The 19,256-nt window shown below is 38.3% G+C and overlaps 1 protein-coding gene across 4 annotated transcripts in view; it reads right to left on the reverse strand.

Annotated features, from left to right (window-relative positions):
- Positions 1–19,256, reverse strand: part of SYT1 (synaptotagmin 1) — a 357,757-nt gene that overhangs the window by 75,366 nt on the left and 263,135 nt on the right. For 3 of the 4 annotated variants that reach the window (XM_055808602.1, XM_055808601.1, XM_055808603.1), the window contains 2 exons: positions 6,172–6,294; positions 2,714–2,881 (listed from right to left, as the gene is read on the reverse strand). In XM_055808602.1, the coding sequence (XP_055664577.1) occupies positions 2,714–2,881; positions 6,172–6,294 (291 nt within the window). The remainder of the gene's footprint in view (positions 1–2,713; positions 2,882–6,171; positions 6,295–19,256) is intronic. The other variant, XM_055808605.1, reaches the window with a different exon arrangement.

Consider the following 19,256-nt stretch of genomic DNA (forward strand, 5'->3'; position numbering starts at 1 on the left):
TTAATATTCAGATGAAGACAAGCAGTTCAGGTAAGCTACACTTGAGTGGCTGTCTAGAAAGGTCTGACTGAGGAACTATTTCAACTTACATTGAACACTCAGTCAATTTGATTATATTCTGCAAGCATAAATGGTTTCCATGGGCTTCAGTAAACATTTCTCTATTAATTGTCTATATAAGAGAAATGAAAGCACGGCATTATCGTTGGACTTCTTAACCTCTGCATGTTCCAGTCTGTTTAAACGCTATGACTGTTGCCGTTTGTTACTGTTTGGCTTCAACTTGCTTTTTAAAGTACTTATTAATAACATGAGTACTTTTCCTTTTTCATAACATGTTATATAATGTTTAAAAGAAGCTTTTCAAGTTGAGATCCAGCTCCAGCTTCCATTACTGAGTACAGTAGTTTCAGTGGGTAAGGGTTGTGTATTGTAGCAAATACTATAGCAAAATCAATTTGATTCTGTGAATTTTTTTGTAGCTTCTAAAGAGCCATAGAAGGCAAATGTATGTGGAAAGAAAAATTCTAAAGCATTTCACCTTGATTTTTATGCAGCCTCAAAAGCAGGAGAAATGTTCTGAAGTTTCTTTTTCCATCAGTAACAGGTCCTGGTAATTTGGAATGCATGAAAAGACTAAATTTATTATTATTTACTTTTTTTTTAATCATTCATTTGACCTCAGTAAAGCTTATTTTAGCTACCTTCCTCTTTAAATGCTTTCTCCATTCGTTACCTCTAAAGTAGCCTCAGACTCCAGCTATGTTCAGGACTACCAAGGATGTCCTTAGATCTTGTGAAGGATTGCTCCCTCTCCCTGCTTTCTGCTCATCTGAGAGATACTCAGCCTCTTGGCTTAATGCAGGTGAGACCTTGGTAGAAGGACACGTTATAGGAGTGGGTTTTTTTTGGCACAGACATGCCACTTCTCTAGACACGAACCCTCTTTCCACTTTGGGCCTGAGGAAGAACACCTCCTTTTGCCAGACTGCTGTAGTCCAGCTGGTATTTCTGTTTCCTTTTGGCAGCACAGTGTGGGTATACAATTCAGACAGTCAGAGCCTGACGAACACCTGCAGCCTGGAACAGCACCATGGATGTCTGGGAAACAGAAATGAAAAGGGGACTGACACAGGGAATCACCAAAAGAAGAGAAGGAATGAGGTCCAGGGCTCAACATGCAATACAGCAGAAACATGAGCCATCTCATCCCCATTAGCCCTTCTTTGGGAGGAAGGTGGGCAGCTCACAACTGTGCCCAGAAGGTAACAAAATGGGCCTGGGCTGCCTGGTGGGCAGCTCTGCCAAAGGGAGAGGTGGGAAGGATGCCAACAGAAGCTGTGCACCACCTGAACTGGTCACAGAAGTATGGCTCTGCCCAAGTAAACAAGACACTGTGACTAGTTCCCACAGAAGTTGTTTATTACAGTTGCAGCACTAGTCAAATGATCACTTGTCTTTGTCAATGTAGTCCCCAGCACAATGATAGTACTTGGCATGCCCTGTTGTTTTTCTCCTGAGTACAGACCACAGGATCCAGGGGATGATCAATACTCGATTGGGATGCACCCAAACACTCTGTAAGGTCTTGCATGGAAAGCAAGCTTTCTTCCCGAGCATAGAGAATCTGAATATTAAAGGTGTGACTTAAAACAAGTGGACATTATAACCCAGGAGTGGATGATCTTATTTATAATTTGTGCCTTCATCTTAGATGACAGCATTATTGGTTCTATTTTTCTTTTTTGAGTTGCACAGGAATCTGTAATTTAGAACTCTGTTTTCTTTTAAATGCTCTCTTAGGAAAGCTCAAGAAAAAAATAACTCCACACAAAAGGTTATTTTTATGAACATCTTCAAGGGAAAAAATAAGCTTATATATGCAGTAGTAGTTCTGGCCTCCAGGGATATCTTTCTTGTTGAATGATTACATAGCCTGAGTCTTTCACTGTTCCTGTTTTCAATCTGTAGCTGTCATTATAAGATTGGGCATAGAGAGAAAGGCCTGAAGTAACAGCAGAGGAATGCATATTAGGAGAAGCACTATGAAACATGCTGTATAGTATCCATTTACTGTAGTTAACTGAGGTTTAGGTATGGCTACGGTTTTAGAAAAACGGTATTGATAGATACTGTTGGAACAACTTAAATATTGCAACGTAAGGCTTAGCTACATTTATTTAATTCATATGTTATTAAACCTGAGACATGATTTCTTTTCATATGTAAAGTAGCATGGCAAAGAATTGCTATGACAAATTCTGGCAAGATTAATCTGCCAGGTTGTCCTTCATCCATTTACTTTCCAAGAGTTTCACTTTATTTTTGAGGGGAAAAGAAATGGTATACCAAAAGTCATAAATCAGGTTACAAAGATATTTAACGAAAATGCTGGTCTAGGGAAATTTACCTGACATTTGTCAAAGTGTCACTACTTTCTGACTTTCCTGTAAGTTTTATCCAGCCATAAAATATGGATAAGATTGTTATACATCAGGATAACTGAAGTGCCTAAAATCAAACTGTGCCTTTTACACCTGCTGAGGCCTGGCCCTATGTTATACCATTTTCATCATAAGTTTGAGTATCATAGGTTTCTACAATATGAAAAGTCACTAAGTTGCAGTTACCAACTAAGACATCTAACTTTGTAGCCAAGCATGAGCTACATAGTGGTTGAATAAAGAGGTTTCAATAATTATCAAAAACATACCTTGAATGTAAATTGCTCATTGAAAACAGGGTTAAGGGTCTTTCTGTGGACTTTTGTCTCATATTTCTTCTTCTTATCAGGCAACAGGAAAACTTTCACATAGGGATCAGATGTACCACCCATATCCAATGCAGGCAGCTCAGCTGCTTGAATAATCCCAACCAGAAGCTGAAAACAGAGAAAACCAGCAGAATGACATTTCAAATAGATGCTTATAAAAAAACTAACCGAGAAATACACATGCAGACTCTATTTCTGGTCTACAAAAAAACCCATCCCTCCCCCACTCCCCCACCCCCCCCCTTCAAGGAAGGCAAATAAAGAAACGCTAGACTTTAGAAAACCAATTATGGCAGATGCAGACTGCACAAAGGCCGTTTTTAAGCAAAAAAGAGGTTTTCAAAGGGCAGCTGATTACAGCTAAATACAGACTTCATCTTTTTAAAGACTGCAATCAAATAACTTTCAATTGCTCTCTCCTCTTGTGCATTATTTTTCTATGCTGGGCACCATGAATAGAAATGACATTATTAAACAATCAAGAGTGTCTAATTTTGAGTACAAAATTTGTATTCTAAATCACCAGTATGTAACCTTTCCTCCAACCAAACACAAATCCTCAGGTAGAGCTTTATTGAAAACAAATGGATCTTGCAGTCTTCCTTATATTTAACTTCTCTTGCTATGTTTAGAAATGGGTTTAGGTATTAAACTAAGGACATCATTTTCAAAAAATACCCCATGAAAACTAACCTTTTGTAACTAAATCCTAATAACAGTTTGTAATCTCACGCCAAAACAGAAAAATTAGTTTCTGAAATCTCTTACATACTTTTAAAAATAAGGTTGAAGCACATCTGAAACTTGTAAAAGCCTTGGCCGTTTCTTAAGTGTTACAAATGAAGGGTTATGTTATGTTGTTATGTTATATTATGTTATGGTAGGGTAGGGTAGGGTAGGGTAGGGTATGGTAGGGTAGGGTAGGGTAGGGTAGGGTACGGTAGGGTAGGGTAGGGTAGGGTAGGGTACGGTGTGATCTAGACACCCCAGCCTTTATTAGGCCTCATCAGCATAATAGAGTTGAGAGAAAAAAAAAATCAATCTTGTTTCATAGACACAGAACTAAGGTAAACATTCAAGTGACTCTTCAAGGTCAATCTGGAGACAAGATATTAAGAACAGAATGAAAACTGAGAATATTTTTTCTAAATCAGTGTTTCAGACACAATGCATTTTCTTCCTCATAGATGAATCATTTAAAATTGGAAACAGAAGCTCTTAACAAATGGAATACAGAAAAATATAGTCAGTTTAGGAAAGAAGTTTTTGGCTTCTGAGAGATTCCTCAAAGCTGGACTTCTTTTTGCCAGTTTTAAATTCACAGTATGGCCTACATGCTTTCCCACTACAGGATTCTTAAGCTCCATGAAACATTTTCCTTTAGCCATAAGAAACACTTCTCCTTTTCTGTCTCATTCTCATTCTCTCTTTTTCTGTCTCATTCTTATTCTAGATGCATAACAGTTCATAAATACATGGATAGGCTCAGGATCTACATCAAGTCTTTCACATCAAAGAGTGAAAAACAAGTCTATGACTTCTAGTTAACAGAGTGGAAAAGCAATTCAATTCCCTTTTAAAATTTCTCTCTCTAAAACTGAGGCATTGTGCTCTGGAGAGTACATCGGTCATCTTGTCTCCATCCTTAACCTTGTGCAATATACTAGCAGATTTTTGGTCTGTAGTTTCACGCCACCGTGCTATACTAACCTAAGTGAATCCTTTCTACTCTTTTATATCAATTATCTTCTGACAAATTCCAAGCTGCAGCATGGTTTAGAGCAACAAAATAAAACAGTATTCCATAACTAAAATAGTAATCCATAACTCAAGTGATTTATTACCTTAATTAAATACTACACACTTTTACAGATTTGTTGCTCTCTCATCCTATTTCCCTTTGTAAAATATAGTTCACAAAAACATCACTTCCTTTAATAAAATTCACACAGAAAGTTTGTTTTCATATTCAAAGGAAACTGAAATCCATTTGTCAGAACACTTTCCCCCTCTAGGTCTTCTGCTTCTGAAGGGTCTAATGCTTCATACTGATTTCAAGAGGGATTAGTGTGACTCATCACATGGCCAGGGAATTTGCTCTGGGAGTTAAGGAAAAGCTCCTTTAAACAGAGGTTCTTGAAAGGCTTCAGAATTCTTTTTGGCTCTTGCATTGAAAAACAAGCACTGGTAGTCAGAAGGCAGTTGAAAAGACAGGGAAGCACTATGTATTATGCCAGGCCATTGCTGAGTATAAATACCCTGCTGCTGACACACGTTTTTTTTCTTAATTTCTCTTTCCCTCTTTGTCTTGTAACAAGCAAGCATACTGCATTCTGTGAACAGCAAGAAATAAAGAATCTGAATGTAGAAATAAATCTCAAGTACAAATGGAGGTCAGTTCAGATGAAGAATAGGAATTAACAGGGATTTAAGTTCAGTAGTCATATCTTTCCCTCAATAGAGAAAAATGATGTGGGTTTGACTGAAGTTGTCAAAAAATGAAATGCAGGATGTGTATTCTCGAGTTCACTGAAAGACAGGCAGTAGAAGTGAAGAAGATGTGTTGGTGTACTTCAGTCCAAAGCACAGTGAGTTTTCATGTAAGGCTGTAAATTGGTACCATTGACAAAAGGGATCCTAACCACAGCAAGAGGCCAAGGAGGGGGATTAAAAATGAGCTAGTTCAGGATGTGGACAGGTCTACATCACATTACAGTGTCTATTCCTACTGAAAACTTGGGCAAGTATGCCAAAGTTTGATCTTACCAGTTTCAGAGTAGGGTATGGAAGGAGTATCAGTCCTTGACTGGAAAGATTCTTTTTGTCCAACTTTCCTGGGGTTTTTTTGGACAAATCTTTTTATTTGAACTTTTGCTCCAAACTAAAATTTTCTTGGTTAGTAGGTGTACTTTCATGGATAGCAACAGAACCTGATGCAGCTAGTTAATAACTTAAAGTGCACACCTGATGTACTTGACAATCTTACCAACTTTCTAAAAGACCCACAATGAATCAACTCACTGTTATGCCCCTCTCTTCTTCCTCCCATCTTTTGTTTGCTTACATTTTAAATGCCTGAAGGCTGAAGCTATCTTTTACTCTCTGCATGCAGACTCCGTAATATGTGTGTTGACATTGATTGGTGACACCTTAATATAAGTTATTAATAACATTAGATAAAACTGTGTCTTCAATTTTGATTAAAGGTGCATTATAAACTCTGTGTAGACTGAATACCAGTTTAGTAGTACCTCTGTCATGAATCTTCAGGCTTCCTTTCTTCCTTTACTCTGTGCAAGCAGTAATGATTTCAGAAATATATACTGTAACGAAATGTATTACTTCATTCTCCCCTTGCACACACAGAAATGAAATGTTACAGGTTGGTTGTTTCAAACCTGATTGTTCTGGAAGTCATAATCCAAAGAATATTGGATTTTCCCTAGCTTCTCCACTTCTTTGGGTTCTTCTTTCTCTTCCCCATCAGTCAGTCCAGTCTCAGCATCATCATCCTTAAGAGCCTAGAAAGAAGGAATGTAATATTCATGAATAAGGCAAACTGTTAAGTACCAGTTTAAAATAGACACTGTCCTCAAATCTATTTTAAAGCCATTAAAAGCAAGCATGACAGCAGAAATCCAAATATGCAGTTTACATACATATTTATACTATTTAGGTTGCCCAGGAAGATGTTATAAATCAGCAAGCAAGCAATGGAAGTAGGAAGAAAGCTTCTTGGACTATTACAAGCAACAATTGTTATAAAACCTGAAAGTAGAAACAAAATATCAACTTGATATAGAATAATTCTTCTGGGCTCACACTGGCTCTTAAAGAGGCACAAGGAGACAAACATGCTATTAAATAAGCAAAGTCATATATTCATTCAACTTAAGAATATCTTGGCAATGTCAAACCTGGTTGTGCATGCTGTGAATTGTTTGCAATTGGCAACACATTTCTGTAGGATTACTATGATAAAGAGCATGTGCTGTGGATGAGTTCTTCCTACATTCATATGCCAAACATTTTTCATGTTTATTTAGAATGAATATGGAAGCAAAGTTTTCACCATGCCATTAGCAAATGCATGTTTCTCCTTTTCCCTCCCTCCCAAGACCAATTTCCTTTTTATTCATTCTCACTATAAAGCTTGGCTGAACCAAACTGATTGCAAGTTGATTTTAGTTTGCTTAGAAAGAAACACAAAAATAAATACAAAACTGCTTACAGCTTTGTCTATTGCATAAAACCTGCTATTTTTAAAGGAAACAGCAGTTATCTTAGATTTTATATTTAATAAAAATGCTAAATGATGTAATTTTTTTTTCTGTACCAGAAAGCAGAAGTACTTGCACTGTGGAACAGGGAATTCATACAATTATTAAACATATGAACCGTAAATATGTAGATCTTATTCCAGCAGATTCTTGCCTAAGTAAGAACTGAAAAGTGGGCAAAATTGATGAGACAAAGAGTGAAAAATTGTGGAAAATGTGAAAAAAAGTTGAGAGCATGAAAACAAGGATTCAATATTGAGCATTCATCCAGAATTGTTATTTGCATGTTCTATTAAATAGTATGCTTATCCGGAAGCCTCATCTGGAAGAAAGTTCCTTCTACACGGAGCTTCAGCTTGCAAAACTAGGCTATTAAGTGCAAGAATAAGATTTGTAAGTTTTGTTTTTTCTTCACATGAGGTCTGAAGAAACCTGCAGTATCTATAAGCAATAGGTTGCAGCTGGAGCTCTCTATCTGAACAGATAGCAAGGCTGGATGGTAGCTATATCCACGGTTGACAGTGGTTGGGGAAGGGACGAACATGAAAACTTTAACATTCTCACTCAGTCATGAACGCCGTTGGGGACCACGCAACAGTTCTGTTGGTGTGGTACGAAGAAAGATTGATCTCTGAAGTAGAAAATGTTATTTTTCAGAAGCCAGATCTAAATTCAAAAGGTCAAACTCAAAACTGTATTAAGCAATTATTTCTCTACTTTCTGAAATAAGCTAGAAATTCAGCGGGCATAGCTCAACTGAAATCAATGCAACAACATTGATTTAAACAAGCTGAGGAACTGGGTTTGAGTTAAATATCTGAATGTTAGTGAATGACGGACTTTTTACTAGGAACATAAATTACAGTGCACCTGGATGAGACTGGTGGGAAAGGTCGCTAGTGGATAAGAATCATCTGTGATGTTGGAAGAGTAATACCATTTCAACCAAACTATTTTTATTTGGAAAGGCTGAACTGCCCGAGATGAAAGTTGTTCTGAGACATTTTAGTTGCTGAGCTGCTAGTGAGTTCCCTGGCTGTAGCCCAACATTTTTGTTAGTACAACAAGTGTGACACTTTAAAACTGACAAGCTCTATGGCAAGGCACAGCCCCTGCAAGACCATACATGGGACTTTCAGGATATGGGGTGATGTGATTACATCAAACACCTTGTTTTCATTGGTAATAAAAATAAGCTTGAGGTTTTGTGATTGTAGGAAAAAAAAAAAAAAGAAAAAAAAAAAGATGTGACTCAATCCAAGTGAAGCAACCACATTTATCTGAGCCTGGAGACAAAAGGAAGCAATAACTCAGAGTGGGATGCTAACTCCAAGACCCACTGCTCTGAATCATCCCAGTACTCCATAACTGAGGACTCCATGACAGAAGAGTGATAAACAGCTCCAGTATATCACCGTTTCTGGGATAAGTACTGGATTTTCTGCTGTTTCATCTACTTTTGACCTAGATTTTGTTTGAGAGGAAATATCTTACCACCAATCCTCAGGGATAAAAGGGAGAGTGTAAAAAGAACTTTATATGCTAATTTCTAGGTATGAGGAATTTGTAACTATTGCATCAAGGCAATAGTTAAATCTCCATACTATCTCAGAGAAAATTATATACTCTTCTGCACAGCTGATCAATCCAGGAGATGTCAGAGCTGTGCGTAACTCAATGTGAAAAAGTTCTTACTATGACTATGGAAAATACATTGGGAAGCTAATGTCCCTCTTGCAAGGGAGTTTTGAAGTGCAGGCAGAAAACAGTGCACGGTTGGGAAACTCTTCTCCACAGGTTATGAGAGGATGCCTATTGGAAGGTGAAAGCTCTTTCCCAGGGGAGATGGAAAACATTTGTATGTTACTCACGTCAGCTGAGGAGCTATATGTTTCTTATTGACCTTGACTGAAGCACTTAGAAACACTAAGAATGAGATGGTGTTTGGATTTGGCCAAGGTTGCAGCGTGGAGGGAGAGAAGAAATGACAAATTATTATCTCTACAGCAGTCTGTACATAATAGTTTTTACCGTCAGGAGAGGAATTTGCTTTCAAACTAGAGGTCAATGCTTCACGAAGAAGCTGAGTCAAAGGAAGCACAGAAGTTTCTCCTGTTTGATGCAGCTGCTGAGTTCCAAAGAGGAAGAAGAATTGGATTGCTTCAAAGTACTTGAAACACCCTGTAGGGATTTTCATTTTGTGTTGAGATTCTCTGAAAGATCAATATTTAATGGAATTGTACTGCAAGCCTCAATTTATAGCACACTGTATCATACTATATTGGATCTTACTGTTGTATTGCTACAATCAATTAAAATAAGGAGCTATATTTTATTGGTTTTAGAAACAATAAAATATTTTTAATTATAAGCCAGTTTTTTCCTCAAGCCTCTTTGGCTGACACAACTGTAATCAGAAAGCCTGGATTTAGATGCAGAGGAATATAGACCTGTCCTTTCCCAATAGTTGTTTTAATTCCATGACATCTTAAATGCTTTTTCTGTGAAATATGCGACATAGAAACGCATTATCACATTGTGCGGGAAATCAGACTTATCTTTTCTAATTTTGGATGATTTTGAATTTCACTCAAGTGGTTTCTTTATGTCTGCATAACATATGCAGAAACACAGAACAAGGAAACCTCTATATCCTCTTACAAGTGTATAAATAATTGAGAAAAGTAGACTTAAATGCAAGCAGGAATGTACAAAAAAAGTGTTAATCTAATACAACCTTACAAGGTGATACAACCACATCTAATGAAATCAGTATGCGACAGTGACCTCAACAAAGCCACACAATGCACAACATGTTTTCTTAGACCTGGAAGACAAAATGAACTTTTCAGCAAGCTCTCATTTAATACATATTTGAATGAGCTCTGTATCTAGTTCTAACCAAGGGTGCAGACATAAATCTACATATGGCATTAGGGTTTTCTTTTCTGTGCCATGTTTATTTAATAGTTTTCAAGCTCATCTACTCTGTAGTGGTTACTACAACGAACAGGGGTAAATTACAGCAATCTGGGTTCCACAGTTCAATCTGCTGGTTGTTTCGTCACTTCCATAACACAACTGAGTGGTTTTACAGTCTCCTCTTTTCTTCTGGGTTGTTACAGAAAATGCTTCATTTGCAGGTTTTTTGTAGTTGCATCTTTTGCATTAAAAAAGGAAAGAGAACACAAACCTGCTTGTAATTGCAGTTCTGCAAACTCCACACATTGCAGTGAGTTTTTACACTTCCTGGGCTTCCTTCCCCTCTCATTCCCCTCGCTGACAAAAGCCACTTTCCAGTGACGTTGCCTCCTGATATTGCAAACATCCCTCGCTTTCAGCTCAGTTCCACCAAAAGCCCTGCACCCTGTCACTGGGTTTACCCCACTACTATCCACCACAAATGACAAGAGAGATTCTGGGGATTAAACCAGCTTTATGTACACTTTCACTTAATCTCTCCCAAAACTATTTGTAGAAATCAAGAGGGTCTGCAAGGGATTTAGCACAGTTAGTCTGCTGGTTGTCTCGAAATTCCACATGTGCACAAGCTCCAAGAAAGCAAACTGATAGAAGACTCGGGTAACAAAGCTGCTGGGGGAGCAAGTGTACTTCCTTGCCTCCTGTACAGACAGGCAGAGGCCACAATCATGTCTGAGTCACCAGGAGTATGCAAAGACCCATGAAGATGCATTTTGCACTTTAATTCCAGTCTCCGTTATCTTCATGCCTCACTGTTAACGACTAGTTCATGCCACAAGCTATTTAAGACTGCAAGCAAAGTGTCTCTCACTGTTATCTGTAAAGAAACATTAACAGAGCTTTTAGGGTTCCTTCCATTCATGGGGTGGCCTATGGTCTCACTTTTAAAGAAATAAGATTACCAGTAAGCAAGAAGCAGAGACATTAGGAAGGAAAACATAACACTGACTGCAGCCTGTAAGTTAATTTGCTGCACAGTGCGTACTGCCGTCCTGAGTTCCATCTCTGCCAGCCCCATCAATCATTCCTTTTGTTCACATGGTGAAGGGGGTATTTTTTTAACGTGTGAATAATGCCCAGTCCTCAGGCTTGTGCAATGCCTGCTGAGCTGAATGGAAGAAAACAATGTGATTTTGTAGCAAGAATGTTCTGTGCCATGTCCAACAATGAATTTATCAGAAAGGCAATTTTTCCTCCACACATAGGAATGGCTGCATTTCCACTAATGGTGGTGCACCTCTTATCAATTTCTTTCACATTCAAGAACACCATAATTCTGACCTGGCCAATTTTTATCCCATGGGAAAAGAAAAGCCTTTAAAAATTGCTGGCTGATTCCCTATCAGAAAGCAGAAAAGCCTGCAACTGCACCAGATTCTCTATCAGAGTCCCTCAGAAGGAAAGGCAACATTTCATTCATTCAGCATCTGCTTTCTCTCCATGAATTAATTTAAAGAGCATGTTCTGCATGGGTTTCCAGTGGCTGAGCCAGGCTTAGGCCATTGTGAAATGTACTTTGCCATTACTGCTGTAAGAGTGTTGGCCTCACACACCAGCAGCGGGCCACACCGATGCACAGAATGAGCAAGACCCTGCTGTGTTCAGCATGCTATGCCTCGACATTACTTCCTTGCTTGTTATCCAGGTTTTAAACAGTCTGTTGGGTTATTCAAAAGGCTTTCTTTCTTTAGGAGCTCTGTGACATGAGGTCATCATGTTCACCTTAAGAGCTCACTGAATTGTTTGGGTACTAAAATACCAATTTATTCTGGTGCAACAGTAGAATACAGCAAGTGCTGGAGGTGTTCAATGTAAAATATGAATCTACACATTCAAGTTGGAGCTGTTAAGCCCCCAAATCAACCTGTTTTCTTGGAGTCAGTGTTTGTTTCCTGGAAAAATATACAGCTGATCTCAGCCTGGGAGCCTCTAAGTTCACCCTGTGGGTCAAGGTTTTGCTTTGAATGCAGGGCCCAGGTGCATGAACTAAAAGAAGTAAGCACCCTTCCAAGTACACTAGCGTGCTCTGCCCCCGCTTCCCATATGGCAGTGCTTGGTTGCACTAAGCCGCAGGCTGTGAGTAGGAGTCCGCTTTAGGCTGCTTGGCCAGTGCATGCTGCTCAACCAATTGTTCTTCATCCTCCCCAGATGAATGGCAGTGGACCAGATGGAAGCATGCTTTGGGACAGAGCTGGCTCCTCAACATGGGAGGACTGCACAGCGTACCACATTTATTTCTCTTTGAAAAATTTGTCATACTATATAATTAGGACTACATCTACTGAACTGTGAAAATTAACCTAAATATAACCAGACATGATTTATTGGGCGCCACATAGATCTGTAGAGAAAAAGTTGGCAAAGACCTGCTCTTTTGACTCCGCTGCTTAGAAAGAGGTAAGGTCACCCTCTGACCATCCTCTAAATAGGACTTTATCAAGTATCCAATATTCTCACGCTTGAGGTTTATGTTGTTATTCATGTTTATTATTCATCATTTTGTAAAGAATAAATGTCTTTGCTTAAAAAGCAAAAAAAATTAAATAAATTAATTATTCCCAGTGGGGTTTGAAATGTATAGCTCATTGATATGAACCGCTGTTCCTGTTGTAGGTTATTCATACCCACTAACTTCAGGTACTCTGTGTAAGAGTTTAGCTCTCCATATAATCAGTGGATATAGGTAAATGTCTCAACAGTGTGATTCAAATCACTTAATTTAGGGAATAATTGAGTACTTCCTAGACACCGTTCATTAGGAACCTGGAGATTCTGGTCTTGAACAAAGAATTCAAAATTTGGTCTGTTAATCAAGAGGACACAAGAAAGAAACGACCTTGACAACAGAAGCTTCCAGTGGCATGACTTTCAGAATAGCAAACAAGACATGTAAGAAAATGGGTCAGAGATGTATCTTCATATCATCCTAAGAGTATAAAAGGTTATAATAAAAGTGATAATTGAATTATTTTACAGGAAATATATTTTTTAAAAAGGAGAAAAAATAAACTCTGGAAGCATGCAAAGCAAGCGCCTATGTCTTCTTGGGAGTGGCTGAGAGGAAGAGACAGGAATGTAAATATGCCCAGCCTTGTGGCTCACAGCTGTTGCTTCCATATTTTCAGGGTTCTGAAGTCTAATATAAATCTAAGTTACAAAAGAGTTTTGTGGAAAACCCTGCAGAACACACTCTTCTATAGCATTGTATCTTCATAAACATGTTATTTTCACACTTTTCAGGAAGTTTTATGCACCCTGCACAGTTCCATTCTGAGGCAGGTGAAAAAGCAGGACAATTGGTCAAGCCTGAGGTTGATTTAATGTACAAATGGGACCCAGTCAATTTATTTTTACTGCCACAGTATATTTACTGGGCTTGTTTTCTAAGAGACTTGTCCCCATTGTTTCTGACTAATTTTCTACACTGTAATGTCTCTGCAGCACATGCTGGCTTTCTGAGTGTGAATTAGGATGTCTCACTGCATTGTGGATAAGCCACGGCAAGCATTAATGTCACCATGGGCTGAAGATGCCAAGAAATGGGAATTGGCATGCTGAGACCAAGACAGGTGGCACCGTGGAATAAATACACTCACTATTCTCTAGGCATTCAACTAGGAAAACAAACAAGCACACGAGTAAACACTGCAGAAGAAAAGACGTTGCCAGCAACAGACCTCCTGTCTCTCAAAAAGATCGTCTTGGATTACTTCTGGAAATAGACCTGGGTTCCTTTGAGTGAAATTTAGGCTCTCTGGATGTCAGTGTGGATTTTATTGACTTCATTTTGTCTATCACCTTCGTGGTGCCAGGTCACCACACACTACTTTGAAATATTTCCAGACATCTAACATTAAAAAACTTGTTCCTTCAGCATTTTGTCTCCATGAGGGCAAGGGCATTTGCTGTTCAACAGCTGAAATCGTAAGGTGAAAGAATCTAAGAAAACCATTATACGTTGAAGTTCAGTTACGTGCAATTGCAGCTCTCAATATCATCTTACTTTATAACACCCCAATGTTTCATTGCTATTTATTAATATTATTACCTAGTACTAATTATCAATTTATTAATATTATTATCTATTGATGAACATTGATCAGAATATTCTGTTCAAGTTAGTACATAATCCCAATGTAACAAGAAGGCCTATGTAAAGGGAAACCAAACATACAGAGAAGTCAGGTGGCTGACTGAAGGCCATGGTAAGTCAGTAGCAGAGCCAAAAATATACTCCTCATACTCTAGGGTGTAGTACATATATCTGATCCCAAACCTCCTATTTCACCTAGCAGACACATTCATTGTAAGCCAAAAATCTTTCAGTAGTGACAGTGTTTTATCCTCATGCAACGAGAAAGGACTGAGCTATTAAATCTCCTCCACAAATGCTTTGTGACCTAATAAAATGTTCGGACCACAATAACAACTATTCTCTGAGCAACATGGCTAAATTTTAGTAACTTTTCAGTGCTGCTGTTGATGACTGAAATAATTATGTTTATTCCTTTCCTCAGCCCACAGGCTGAGCTTAAGCAAGAATTTCGCTGTACCAATGCATTAAATTCAGACCCAATAAATCATCAGCTATTATAGTGTCTCTGGAGCTGGGTGTTTGGAGGCTTTTTTTTTTTTTTTTTTTCCTAAAGAAAAAAATAAATGGGAGCCACCAGGGGCATTAGCAGAGACTGGAAAATTGTAAAGATGAACACTGCAATGGTGCTAGTTGTCATTCCGTTGCACCAACAGAAGTCTGGAGTAAGACCACTGAAGAGTTTGCTATGGAGCACTAAGAATGTAAAGCATGGGCACTGTACCAAGATGATGTGAGAGCTCACAGCAAGTTTCATGAGGTACCGATCATTTTAGCAACACTTAGAAACTAAGACATTAAAAATACGCACTGCTTTTGTCTATTTTTGATATGGTGACATTTATACAAAAAGAAAAGAAAATTAGCAAGGTATTTTTATGTGCCTACAAATTTTAAACTCGAGCTTTCTAGTACAGTTTGACTTAATATTTTAACTACAGAAAGAGTGACAACCTCTTTTCTTTCATCCTCCTCCAGCCTCCCCCCAAATATATACCCAACCAAAAAAAACCTCAATCAATTTAGTTCAGCCTCTTGATGTGTGTATCAAATCTACTACATACAAATCTCAGCTAAGGAGCCAGAGCTGTCAGAAGACTATATGTATCAGAGCTTTAGACTAGGTGCGTTCAAATAGCAAAATAAACCTACCGCAAGTGACAATCCAGAACAGTCATGAGACACAACATAGACAAGGAGGACATAGAAGGAAGAAATAAAAATTAAAACATCCACACACAAACATTAGTTAAAACCATGGAGAAATGACCTTTTTACCATAGTACATTCATTAACAATTTGCCTCCCCTAGAGTAATTCCAGTCCTCTCAGTGGCCCTTTGTGGAGCTGTATACTCTACTTGAAAAAGTAAGCATTGCCTGCCATGGAAATGGGTTTCAAGACTGAAATCCTAATCTCATTTTCAACTCATGTCCCACTTTACCTCAACTACATTTGCTCATAATCCCTTTTATTTCATAAGAAGTTTCTCATTTTAAGTTCTGTTCAGGAAAGTGAACATTTTGAAGCACAAATAGAATATTTGTGAATATATGTGAAAATAGAGACCAAAATTTTATTCCACTTTCTGTAACGTGTGACTGTTGAGCTGACTGAGTATGTCAAAAGGATCTTTAAATGTGTCAAGCTATATGGCTCTATAATGATTTGGCATGGATGTGCAGGTCAGCGTGCATACATGTATGTCAGAAGTTCTCTTTGACAAACAAAAAAACAGACTAAGATGGAAATTATACTTCCAGAAGCTGACGCTTTCAATTTACCAAATGCTACTCCCTTTCAAGTTTTGTGTACCTAGAAAGCTAGGATCCTGCAAGATGCCAAGTGCCTATCAACTGTTATTATGCACTCTCAGCTGAATGCAGAAGGTAATTAGCACTTGCAGGTTCAGGCCTAACAATGACTGAACTAAGCTTTTTGGGTTTTTTAGATATTTGGTACAGTACATTGCCCTTTATAATGGCATTAGATTTACATCTTAATCTTCAATAACTTTTTTTTAATGTTAAAATTTGCTTCTTTAAAGAGCTAAAAGGCATTCTTATTATTTGCCTTTCTGTTTTATGCTAGAGCCTCTGAAGTGGTTCAGTTCTCTTGACTGAAATATTCTACATCTAGCATTGCATTGAGTTCAGCTATGTGTATTAAAATTTGCACTTAGAATTCAAGATTAAACTGTTAGAATAAACAATCAGTCATACAGACAAAAAAAAGACAGAAAAAAATTTCAAGAATTAGGAATTAAGTTGATAAAAGTTGCTGCGTGCCAAGGACTTAAAACCTATACGCTATCAGACTAGACTGCTAGGTATGAATTTAAGGGGTTAATTTAAGTAGCCTGCTTTTGAAATCCCAGACAGTGAAGCAGAAGCTTGTTTGGAGAGTCGGTGATCCATCCACTTATTAAAGGTCTGACACTGACATGAACTGAGAATTTACCATCCTTAGGTTTAACTGTGCAAAACAAAATATATTAGTTTTAGATCAGGTAATCCCAAAATGTTTGGGCAGAAGTATGTTTAAATTACTATGCAGAATATTTTGAATGCAATGATCTTAAAATACCTATCTGTGCAACATGTCAAAGTTTGAGCCCTCTTTGCAGACAAGAAATGCAGGATTCAGAATTTTATCAAATTTTCCAATGAGAAAGATAGAAATGAAACTCAGTATTAATTACATAATGTAATTTTTGCATTTAAAATATTGATTTTCCAAGAATCCATGGTCATTTATCCAGGTCCTAATGAATATAATCAAAAACACTTAATAATATATTGTAAATACAACACAGGCCTTACATGATATGGAACAAATTCCACATAAATATCAATCAACAAGTTGCACATTATTTGCCCTACAACAAAGTATTAGGTTTGTTATCGTTGGTAGAACATAACAAACATTTCAAGGAATTTTCTCACAAGCATAATCAAACAGTTCTTCCAAATTATTTTTGGTTCAATGGGAGCAGTTGGCTAACAGTAGCCCAGGGTAACCCAACAATTGATGATCTGATTTTCCATGCGTTGCTGAGGGGGAAGTATCTCACAATTACTTAATATTAATAGCCCAGAACCAAGTCTATAAATCAAATACAGAGAATCTATGAATGGTAAATCAAAGTGCTTAAAGAAAAAGGGTTTGTTTCACATTCATCATGCAGAGAAAACAAAATCAGCATAAAATCTTTTTCAAGGGAGAACTCAAAATTTCTGCTCTGTTGTTTTTTGAGCTTGGCCTCACTAATCTTTCTATCCTTGGAATAGCTGCATCTACGTTAGTGATCTTCTGTACTGATGATGCTGTTTTGGGGTGTGAATTTGTCTTGTGTTGGTGTCATGCACTCCAATACACCAGTGTGGCACATGAAGCATCTTCTCTCCAGGTGGAACCAAGGCTGAAGCTGTGCACCAGGGCACAATCTGAAGTGCTCCACTTGCAATGTGGATGCAAGGATCTCCAGCTGTTTACTCTTTGTGTCTGTGCAGGACTGTTAGTTGCAGCAAGGCAATCTGGGATGGCTGTAGAGAAATCTGCTTTGTATTGCCTACTAGCATGTAGACACGTAAGTACACCTAGAATGGGCAACTGGTGTGAACTTCATTAGCTGTAAGCATGGAATGTGTACTTAAGGTCTGAGAACCAAAACAGACTGTCAGATGAAGTCTCACTCTTTCCTTTATCACTCACATAATGACACTGTGTACAGTGGCCACTATAAAATGTTGATACATACACTTGAAAGTAATGAATTTTGCCAAGGTTTACTTTGTGTAAAAGTCTATGCACTTGGTGTAGTGTGTAGGCTAGAAAAGTTAACTACTATAATGAATCAACATTTTAGTAGTGGCTACTGCAATTGAGTAGCACGACCAAGAATAAAACAGCTGGATCTTCAGTTATTTTCTTTCCATATTGTCTACTGAGCAAGAACAACAAAAACTGTCCTCTGGTCTGATAATGGAAATTGGAAATAGCTCTGATAGCTCTGTACCTTTGAAATTTACCCATTATTTTCCTCCCCTTATTTGAGCTCCTTTCAGATTCCACTTGTGATCCAGTTGCAGCTAGTCATCAGACTTGTAAGGTTTCCTCATCCACTCCCCCGATTTTGCTCTTCCCCTATCACACCTTACGTGCCTGGAGAAGCATGCTAACCTGTTCCAGGACTCTTAAGACTGGCTGATGAGTCACATTGGTGGCTGCTCCATTACTGTACAGTGGCATCTCACCACTTGTTGTGGACTGCTCCATGGGCCTTATAGCTACTGTGCTCTAGGCTTCTTTTCTTGGATCTTGCTCCCGACAACTGGCCCTAGTCTTCGGGTTCCCAGCTTTGGCTTGTACTTCTAATCAACCTGCCTTCAGCCCAGCTTTCTCCTACACTAGATCCCAACTTGTGGAAGGAACTGCTCATTCCTGACCATTATCTTCTGTCTTTGGCTGAATAAGTGGTCCTGGACTGCTCTGGCTCAACCTCACTAGGGGTCTTGGGGGTACAGACTTGAACGTGCAACCACTTCAGAGTTATTGACTCGTACTGAAGAGGTTTGGTCAAGCAATTCTCTAAATTTCTTCAGCAGTTTCTGTTTGAAAAATAAAGCCCATTGTCTTAGCTTGGGAAATCTGGCAATACAGTGAGGACACATGGATACTTCACATTCGTTTCCCCATTTTTCTGCTTATTCCCAACAGTTTGCTCCAGGAAGAACAATACTAAAACCCTGAGTTTTATTTTCTTTCAGGATCATATTTAGGAGAGGTTTAGATTGCACATTAGGAAAAAATTATTCACCAGAAGGGTTGTCAAGCATTAGAATAGGCTGTCCAGGGAAGCAGTTGAGTCATCATCCCTGGAGGTATTTAAAAGACACGTAAACATGGCACTTAAGGACATGGTTTAGTGGTGGACTTGGCAGTGCTAAGTCAACAGTTGGACTCGATCTTAAAGGTGTTTTACAACCTAAATGATTCTATGATTAGTCGAGCCTATGGCCCTGAGAATTAGGTCCTGCAACCTTCTGCTTCTCTTGCATGAAGCAGATCTGAAGGGCAAGTTTTTCTGCCCTTATGAAAATGATGCTGCTCAAAGGGCATTATGCTA

The sequence above is a fragment of the Falco peregrinus genome, chromosome 6 (assembly GCF_023634155.1).
Source record: "Falco peregrinus isolate bFalPer1 chromosome 6, bFalPer1.pri, whole genome shotgun sequence".
Classification (NCBI taxonomy): Eukaryota; Metazoa; Chordata; class Aves; order Falconiformes; family Falconidae; genus Falco; species Falco peregrinus.